Source organism: Cebus imitator, unplaced genomic scaffold, assembly GCF_001604975.1.
Source record: "Cebus imitator isolate Cc_AM_T3 unplaced genomic scaffold, Cebus_imitator-1.0 Scaffold8, whole genome shotgun sequence".
Classification (NCBI taxonomy): Eukaryota; Metazoa; Chordata; class Mammalia; order Primates; family Cebidae; genus Cebus; species Cebus imitator.
In genome coordinates this window covers 6,427,591-6,437,558 of record NW_016107323.1, presented here as the reverse complement: position 1 = coordinate 6,437,558, position 9,968 = coordinate 6,427,591, and the positions used below count along the sequence as shown (strand labels likewise).

The 9,968-nt window shown below is 48.2% G+C and overlaps 1 protein-coding gene across 1 annotated transcript in view; it reads right to left on the bottom strand.

The window, feature by feature from the left end:
- Positions 1 to 9,968, bottom strand: part of MYO1H (myosin IH) — a 62,937-nt gene that overhangs the window by 11,613 nt on the left and 41,356 nt on the right. Inside the window, exons 19-21 of the mRNA XM_017541604.2 lie at positions 5,567 to 5,680; positions 2,999 to 3,075; positions 1,581 to 1,649 (exon numbers count right to left, since the gene is read on the bottom strand). Coding sequence (XP_017397093.1) covers positions 1,581 to 1,649; positions 2,999 to 3,075; positions 5,567 to 5,680 — 260 coding nt within the window. The remainder of the gene's footprint in view (positions 1 to 1,580; positions 1,650 to 2,998; positions 3,076 to 5,566; positions 5,681 to 9,968) is intronic.

The following is a 9,968-nucleotide window of genomic DNA, read 5'->3' as shown; positions in this document are numbered from 1 at the left end:
TTTTTTTTTTAGTTATTCAGATTTTTTAAATGCTTTTAATCCTCAGAACAGCATTGTTTCTATTACAAAAACAAGCAACTTGAATCAACCCAAATGTCCATCAACAGAACAGCTAAGTTGTGGCATACTCATAGCTCAGGGGCGGGCCCATTACAGCTCACCACTTGTTTATATAGATAAAGTTTTATTTCAACACAACCCTGCCCATTCATTTACATATCATCTAAAGCTACTTTCCTGCTACCATGGCAGACTTGAATAGCTGTGACAGAGATCACAGGACACCCAAGTCTAGAATACTTCCTATCATGCTGACCTCTGCTACAGTGGACTACTACACAGCTATGAAAATGAACTAAATCTACACACATCTTTTGGTTGAATTTCAAAAACAATTTGGAATGCAAAAATGTCACCCAAAATACCAAGAGTGTAGTTTTATTAAAACATGCCAAATTATAAACATATGATTTAGAGATACATCCATAGATAGTGAAACTATTGAAGAAAAACAAGAGAATGATGAATGGAAAATTCAAGCGAGTGGTTACTTCCACAAAATGTGTGCGTATGGGTGGGAGCATGGTTTGAGAACGTGACTGGGAAGAGATAGAAAATGGATGGCTTCAAGGGTACTTGTATGTTGGAAACCTTTTTCAAAAATTACTCTTCAGTTTTTTGAGACAGGGTCTCAGTCTGTTACCCAGGCTGGAGCGTACTCGTTCTGTCATGGCTTACTGCGACCTCCTGGGCTCAGATGATCCTCCCGCCTCAGCCCTCCAAGTTGCTGGGACTACAGGCATTAACCACCATACCTGGCTAATTTTTGTCTGTTTTTTGGTTGAGACAGGGTTTCAGCATGTTGCCCAGGCTGGTCTCAAACTCTTGAGCTGAGTAATCCACCTGCCTCAGGCTCCCAAAGTGCTAGGATTACAGGCATGAGCCACTGTGCCTGGCCCACAAAAGCATTCTTTAAATGCACACATATTGTAGGTCAAATAAAACATACCTGTGGAACAAAATACAGGCCACTATGTTATAATCTCCAGTGAATAAGGTAAAAATGAGAAGCAGCTCCAGAACTGGACCCTGCAATAGCTCCACACCACGGTTTTAAGGATGAGCAGGGGGAGAGAACTTGCAAATGTGCCCCCAGGTGCCAAGCAGATGAGAAATGGAGCAAGCCGGTTGCAGTGGCTCATGTCTGTAATCCCAGCACTTTGGGAGGCGAAGGTGGCTGGATTACAAGGTCAGGAGTTTGAGACTGGCCTGACCAATATGGTAAAACCCTGTCTCTACTAATATAAAAATTAGCCAGGCATGGTGGCACATGCCTGTAGTCCCAGCTTCTGGGGAGGCTGAGGCAGAAGAATCGCTTGAGCCCTGTAAGTAGAGGTTGCAGTGAGCTGATATATCACCACTACACTCCAGCCTGGGTGACAGAGCCAGACTCCATCAGAAAGAAAGAGGAGGGAAGGAAGGGAGGGAGGGAGGGTGGGTTGGGAAGGAAGGGAGGGAGGGAGGGAGGGTGAGTTAGGAAGGAAGGAAGGAGAGCAAACTGGTGTGTTTCTATTTCTTACCTGCTTGTCTTTTTTTCATGTATTCTCTCCTTCCTAGGCAGCTTTTGTACGTGGCCTGGATTCTTGCAACTTAAAACAAAACAGAAGTTTTGGTGAAATGGCTTTGCATGTGTGCATCTTTGTGACTGTGACCTTCGGGGGTGTTGGGGGGACAAGAGAAGGGGCCCCCAAAGGCCTGTGGTGTAGTGATGTTTCAGGAAGCCAGTTCAGCACTGCCGACCTGCGAGCTGGCTGGTTACACGATGCCTGGCTCCCAGATGCTGCCCCATAACGGGAGTGTCCTTCCTGCCTTTCTCTTTTCTTTTTCCAGGGCAAGGAACAGACCTAGTGCTAAGAGCCCCCCAGTTCCATGCCAGTCATTAGATTTCATTTTCATACCCCACCCCACAAGGCAGGCATCATCAACACATTTTATAAATGGGCATGCAGGCTCAGACAGCTGGTGAAGACACTTGCTGGGTAACACAGCTAAGGAGGAGCACGAACCCAGATCTGACCACAGAACACGCGCCTTGGCTTCTGCGCCCTCCATCCACCCCCTCCACATAGCGACTAAGGTCCCATCAGAGGCCAAGTTCATCAAGCAGCCGTGTCCTATTCTCTGTGAGCTGGTTAGAGATGCTGGCTCAGGCCCTGCTGACCCAAATGTGGCCCTTCAACCAGATCCCCAGCCATTGTGCCCACTGCTACATGGGTCAGAAAATGAGACCGCCAAGGCTTGAAACCAGACAGACCCACGTGCAAACCCCAGCTCTGCTGTTTACTTGCTGTGTAGCCTTCAACAAGTTACCATCACCTCCGTGCCTCAGTTTCCCTGCATAGAAAGCAGAGATGATAACCCCTACCTCACAGGTCTGTTCTTAGAACAGAATGAGACCATGGTATAAAGGACTTGCTCACTTGGTGGACGGCAGGCCCTCAATTACGCAAGCGTAGTTCTTGACAGATAGGTTAGATTTCAAAGGAGAAGCTCCCTCCTTCCGTAGTTTTGATGTTTTACTTTTTGCATTGCCCCATCTAACTTTTCTCATTAACTGTTCCCAACAAACACCCTGGCTGCAGGCTTTGAAGCTTCACTTTCCAACACCAGACGTTCAGACAAGTGAAGTTTTGAAAACCTTACTTTAAAGGGGATGGTCTCTCATGGTTTTACAGCCTAGTAGTGCACAACAGGATCTGACCCAAACGAGAACTGAGACGGCGGTACAACGTTTATATTTCTGCCGGCACCTGTGGCTGACCTCCAAACACTCGTTAAAACAAATTCACATGTATCTTATCGTAATCCGGTATCTCGTTCCTAGTTCCCAAGCGAATGCTTCTCACATATATCATACACGCGTGTTTAAGATTCACCTTCAAGCTCACCTTGTTCATTTCATGCTCTATTGAAATCAGGGCGGAAAAATAAATCATACCTAGTTGATGTTTACTAAATTCAAAGGCATCTTCAGTAGCAAGCAGAGTTCTGGGGAAACGAATGAATATTTTCGTTCTAGAAGTGAAAAGAAATATTTTTGTTATTAATTAGTCAGTTTACCATCTAGTGGGTTGAACGGTGCCCCCTTCAAAAATTCATGCCCACGTAGAACCTCAGAATACGATCTTATTTGGAAACGTGATGAAGGTAAGAACAGAAATGAGATCATCCTGCAATAGGGTGGGCCCTAATCCACCGAGAGTGTCCCTGTCCACACAGAAAGCCCCAGGGAGGAAGCCCACGTGAGGACAGAGGCAGAGACTGGAGGGACACAGCTGCACCTAAGCAACACCCGGAGCCACCAGGAGCTGGAAGAGGCACCAGCAGGAACGTGGCCTTGCCAACTCTTGATTTTTGGACTTCTGGCCTCCACTACTAGGAAAGAATAGGTTTGTTTTTAAATCAGCCAGCTTGTAATCATTTGTTGCACAGTTCTAGGAAATGAATATACCATCCTAACCTGAAGTTGCTTCAAGTTATATTCCTGGGCTTTAAAGAGTGACAACAAAGAACATGGGTGTTTGTTTTGTTTGTTTGTTTGTTTTTGTTTGTTTTGAAGCAGAGTCTCAGTCTGTTGCCCAGGCTGGAGTGCAGTGGCGCGATATTAGCTCACCGCAACGTCCATCTCCCGGGTTAGTGATTCTCCTGCCTCAGACTTCTGAGTAGCTGGGATTATAGCACCTGCCACCATGCCAGACTGATTTTTTTATTTGTTGTAGAGATGGGGTTTCATCATGTTGCCAGGCTGGTCTCGAACACCTGGCCTCAGGTGACCTACCTGCTTCAGCCTCCCAAAGTGCTGGGATTACAGGTGCCAGCCACCGCATCCAGCCAGACAAAGAATGTGGATCTAAGCTTAAAAGAAGATCATGCCGGGTGTGGTGGCTCATCCTGTAATCCTAGCACTTTGGGAAGCCAAGGCGGGCAGATCATGAGGTCAGGCGTTCAAGATCAGCCTGACCAACATGGTGAAACCCCATCTCTACTAAATATACAAAAATTAGCCGGGCATGGTGGCACGTGCCTGTAATCCCAGCTACTCGGGAGGCTGAGGCAGGAGAATCGCTTGAAGGCACAGCGATTCTCTGCCTTTAAGGCAGAGGTTGAGGAGGCAGAGGTTGCAGTGAGCCCAGATTGTACCACTGTACTCCAGCCTGGGCAACAGAGCAAAACTTGGAGGAGGAGGAGGAGGGAGGCGGAGGAGGGGGGAGGAAGGAAGAAGAAAGAATAAAGAAAGAAGGAAGGAGAAGAAGAAGATCACATTAGCCAGCAGAGAGAAGTTACAAATACTGACCTCACATTGCCTGCCCGACCCCTGCGTAGTGAGGGAAAGTTCCAGGGCAGCCACTGGGGCAGCAGTGGGTGGTATCTGGTGAGACTCTCTCCCTTGTCCCTGTTCCAGTTTATGGAACAGGGAACAGAAGGATCCCACCTCTGACCTCCATGGTCTGCCCCCTCAGGATGTGCTGAGCCTTGCAGAATCCCCTTAGGGTCTGGATTGAATGAGTAACTGATTCTTGGAACAGGCCCAGAATAGGAGCCTAAAGATGAAGGGAGACCACGGCGTCCCAGATGGCCACGTGCAAGTGGGAGTTGGGAGTCGGGGGAAAGCCCATGAATGGGATCAAAGGCACAGATCTCTGCAGCAGGGAAGCTCTGCCGCTGGGGAACAGATCTTCAAGCCGGGGCCCCATCCCTGCAACCACATTAACCCTGACCAAAATGACTAACAAGAGGGACTCACATCTTCCCGACTGATGCCCCTTGAGTTGTGTCTGAAAGCGTTCAATGTGTACAAAAGTTCTCTGCTCATGGACAACTACGACTCTACAGTTAAGAGTTCCAGAACACCATTTCTTTTTCTTTTTTTTTTAAGATGGAGTCTCGCTCTGTTGCCCAGGCCAGAGTGCAGTGGTACGATCTCGGCTCACTGCAGTCTCTGCCTCCTGGGTGCAAGTGATTCGCCTGCCTCAGCCTCCTGAGTAGTTGGGGTTACAGGCCGCCACGCCAGGCTTGTATTTTTAGTAGAGATGGGGTTCCACCATGTTGGCCAGGATGGTCTCCATCTCCTGATTTCGTGATCCACCCGCCTTGGCCTCCCAAAGTTCTGGGATTACAGGCATGAGCCACTGCAGCCGGCCTAGGACACCATTTCTGAGATGCTGCATTTCTGTTGATCTCACATCGTCTAAGTCCCCACAGCTCCTCTGGCAGGTCACGCGTACATGGGAACAGTGAAAGAATCCAGGCACACAGAGGTTAGATTGCCCCTCTGGTCCCCTCTGCTTTGCTAGCAAGGAGGCCCGTCTGCTGAGTCAGTTTAGTTCCTTTAGAACTTCATCTCCTCCTCCTGCGACACCACAGCTCTTCTAAAGAATTAAGAGCTGCATTTACATTGAGCAGATGAAGCATAAATCTTGTAAATCTCCGTAAGTCCCTAGGAATTGAGTCTCCTGGCTCTAGATGGATACAGATCAATGCATATGGCGGCCCCCTGGTCACTTACTTGCCTAACTTGTATTCCTCGGGTTTGTAGCCGATGTACTTGATCAGCCGTTCCACGCCCTCTGCTGGAGGCCCGTGCCAGTGCGGCCAGGTGTCTGGGCACAAGGACTTGTATCTAGCAGGAGAGACATGGAGAAGCTGTGATTGTACCTTCCTGCAGCCCTCCTCGACACCCCCGGCCCCAGAGGCCTGCTGAGCACTGCTGTGGCGCATCAGCCACTCAGCGTATATAGCAGTCCCATCACACGAACTTCCTTAAATTCAAAGATAGGTGCTTTGCAAGAAAGAAAGGAGACAGAAACTTTCAATAGAGTGGGGAGTTTGACCTCTGTAGGACAATGACATCATCAGATGCCCAACCCAGTGACTCAATTCCACTCCTAGGTATCTGTCCAAGAGAAATGAAACTGTGTGTGAACATTCGTACCTGAGTGTTCACAGCAGCCCCTGGGTGTACTGGGTGTGGTAGTGCATGGTGCTGTTATTCATAATGGCCAAAAGGTGGACACAACCCAGATGTCTGTCAACAGAAAACTGAACAAACAGATGTTCTAGCACCAGAAGAAAAAGTTCTATGCTTGGGGCCAGCTACGGTGGCTCCCAGCACTTTGGGAGGCCAAGGCAGGAGGACCACTTGAGACCAGGAATTTGAGACCAGCCTGGGCAGACCCCATCTCTACTTAAAAAAAATTTTTTTGTTTAGCCAGGTGTGGTGGTGTATTCCTGTAGTCCCAGCAACTCAGGAGGCTGAGGCAGGAGGATCACTTGAGTCTAGGAGGTTGAGGCTGCAGTGAGTAATAGCCTGGGTAACAGAGGAGACCCTGTCTCAAGAAAGAGTAGAAAAGAGAAAGAAAGGGTTCCATGCCTGGGAAGTGATGGGGGCCTCTTTTTTTCCTCCCCAGGGGTAATTTTGGCTCCAGTGTTAAGAACCTGATTCCAATGGCTGGGCGCAGCGGCTCACGCCTGTAATCCCAGCACTTTGGGAAGCTGAGGCAGGTAGGTCACCTGAAGTTGGAAGTTCGAGACCAGCCTGACCAACATGGAGAAATCCCGTCTCTACTAAAAATACAAAATTAGCCAGGCATGGTGGCGCATGCCTGTAATCCCAGGTACTTGGGAGGCTGAGGCAGGAGAATTGCTTGAACCTGGGAGGCGGAGGTTGCAGTGAGCTGAGGTCGTGCCATTGCACTCCAGCCTGGGCAACAAGAGCGAAACTCCGACTCAAACAAGAACGTGATTCCAGCATGCAATTCTCTTCTACCCTGTAGTCACTAGAAAGAGAACCGTGATGTCTGTAATATAATGAAGTAAGTGAACACAGAATTCAGAAGTGTGGATGGATCAAGGCTGGAAGCAACACAACCAGAGCCACGGGCGTAGAAACAGAACGCCTGGGCTCGGGCGCGGCTCCGGAGTGGGAGGAGTCACCGCCTCACCTGTGCGACGTGAATAGTAACAGGATCTTCCTCATGGGGTTTTCATGAGGTTTAAACGAGATAATACACACCAGGTATTTGGTTCCAGTCCGAGACTCAAGGAGCGCTAGCAATGGTGTTCCCAATATGCTCCTTCCTTTCATACCATGTTCATTTTAAAATCATATTTTAAACTGTAAAAAAATAAAAGCAGGTATATATATTTTTTGATACAGAGTCTCACTCTGTCACCCAGGCTGAAGTGCCGTGGCGCGATCTTGGCTCACTGCAACCTCCGCCTCCTGGGTTCAAGCAATTCTTCTGCCTCAGCCTCCCGAGTAGCTGGGATTATGGGTGCGTGCCACCACACCTGGCTAATGTTTGTATTTTTAGTAGGGACAGGGTCTCACCATATTGGCCATGCAGGTCTCAAGCTCCTTACTTCAGGTGATCCACCTGCCTCAGGCTCCCAAAGTCCTCGGATTCCAGGCATAAGCTACCATGCCTGGCCAAAAATATTTTTATTTTCCTGGAATTATACTTTAGAAGCATTTTCTTTAAGGGTATTGAGTGTCCCATGTTCCACCTACTTTGTGTAGGGACAAAGGTGCAGGACATGTGCTTCCTGAACTCCAGTGAAAGCTGGGGAAGATGGGGCCTCTACCACGCCCAGGGGATACAGCACAGCCTCAGGCCCCATTTTCTTCCAGGCCGACCTTGCCCAATACCAGCATGCACTGCCAAAGCTAGACAGATATGGAGGGGATGGGGAGAGGCCCTAAGTGCCTGCAGCCTGGAGGGACTAGTACCTTCTGTCTTCTTCAACTCCACGATATGGCTGCTCCCATATCAAGGGAAGTGGTGCCAGGTGGGTGCACAGAGTTTAGGCATCTCCAGCCCAGTCCCATGAACCTCCCGTTGACTCTCTGCTCCTAGCTACCGACCAGCTGCCATGCTGGCTTCTCAGCTTGCCCTGGAGGCTTCTCCCCCCTCCAGGCTTTCCTGCCTGGATCGATGTTGCCGGAATGCTATGGGCTGAACATCTGTATCTCCACCAAATTCAAAATTTCATTCATGAAATCTAACTCCCAATGTGATGGTGTTAAGAGGCAGGGCCTCGGACAGGTGATTAGGTCTCAAGGGTAGAGAACTCATAAATGAGATTAGTGCTCTGATGAGCTCATCTCCCCCTTCCAGTATGTGAAGACACAACAAGAAGGCACCATCTAAAAACCAGGAAGCCAGCCCTCACCAGACACTGAGTCTGCCAGCACCTTGATCTTGGACTTCCCAGCCTTCAGACTGTGAGAAACTTCCATTGGTTAGAAGCCACCCAGTCTACAGTGTTTTATGACAGCAGCCCAAGCAGACTAAGACATGAAATGTCCTCATGGCTCACTCCCTCACTCAGAGGAGGGGGCCTAGCCACTCTTCCCCCTTACCTGGATTCATTTTTCTTCAAATAACATCTCCCTGCCTGGCCTTATACAGTCACCCCTCAGTATCTGTGGGGGATTGGTTCCAGGACCCCTATGGATACAAAATCCAAGATGCTCAAATCCCTGATTTAAAAAAATGGCATAGTGTTTGCATATAACCCGAGTACATCCTCCTGTACGCTTTAAATCACCCCTCAATTACTTGTAATACCTAATAACAGATAAATGCTATGTAAATAGTTATTATACTGTATTGCTTTTTTAATTTGTATTACTGTTGCATTGTTATTTTTATTGTATTTTTAAAAGCATTTTCAATCCACCATCGGTTGACTCCTTGGATGTGGAACCTGTGGATATGGAAGGCTAGCTTTACATCTTTGTTCTTATTGGCCTCCCCCATAGAAAGTAGGTCAGGGATGGGGTCTGTCCTGTTCTCTGCTGCTACCCCAGTACCTAGGACCGTGCTAGCTCAGATAGCTGCTCACCAGTTGTTTGTTTTGATATAGAGTCTTGTTCTATGATCTAGGCTGGAGTGCAGTGGTGTGATTTCAGCTCACTGCAACCTCTGCCTCCTGGGCTCAAATGATTCTCATGCCTCAGCCTCCCGAGTAGCTGGAATTACAGGCGTGCGCCACCACGCCTAGCTAATTTTTGTATTTTTAGCAGAGATGGGGTTTCACCATGTTGGCCAGGCTGGTCTTGAACTCCTGACCTCAAGGTGGAGGTGATTCACCCACCTCCACCTCCCAAAGTGCTGGGATTACAGGTGTGAGCCAATATGCGTGGTCTGCTCACTAGTTTTTATGGAAAGAATGAATGAGCCTCAGCAGCAAAAAAAACAAGAAATGTATGGGAACACAGGTAGATGGGAACATCAGGTGCATATGTGTTTGGAGGGTGAGGTGGGCAGTGGCTGTTGCCCCTGCTGTCTGCTGCAGAAGTCAGATTTGGGATGAAGACGAATGAATGATAAATAGCTGGTGGGCAAAAATGGTGGGCAAAGGAGGTACATACAGGAAAAATAAGGGCAAAGAGTCTCAAAAGACTACACTCAAAATATTAGGTTGAACCACATGAAATCACTGATATTCAACCATTCGGACCTACGAAAGTGATCATTTATTATGCTTGAGAGTTGTGTTGCTATTTTGATAGCATAAATTCACACACAGCCCATCACTGGAGGTGAGAGTAGGTGTAGAAATATTTCATTAAATCTTTACAAACTCCCGGAGCCCAGACTGTTTAATCCTGCAGACAAGGAAACAACAGGTCACAGCTATAACAGAATGAGGATTAAGACCCAAGTTTGTGTGGGTTGAAAACCCATGTCCCCACTGCTAACTTGCTGCTCTTGATGGCCTGTTGTGCTAAGGCACTAAACCAGACCCTATGGTCACAAATGGACTTAGCTTCCCCTGCTAATTCAGAGGCCCGTGGGGCACTGCCCACGGCCGCTCCCTGGTGGCAGGTCTATGCACTTGGCCTTGACCTTGACTGTAAACAGTGATTAGTGAAATGAACAGAAGGTGGTAAACTGAGTTTT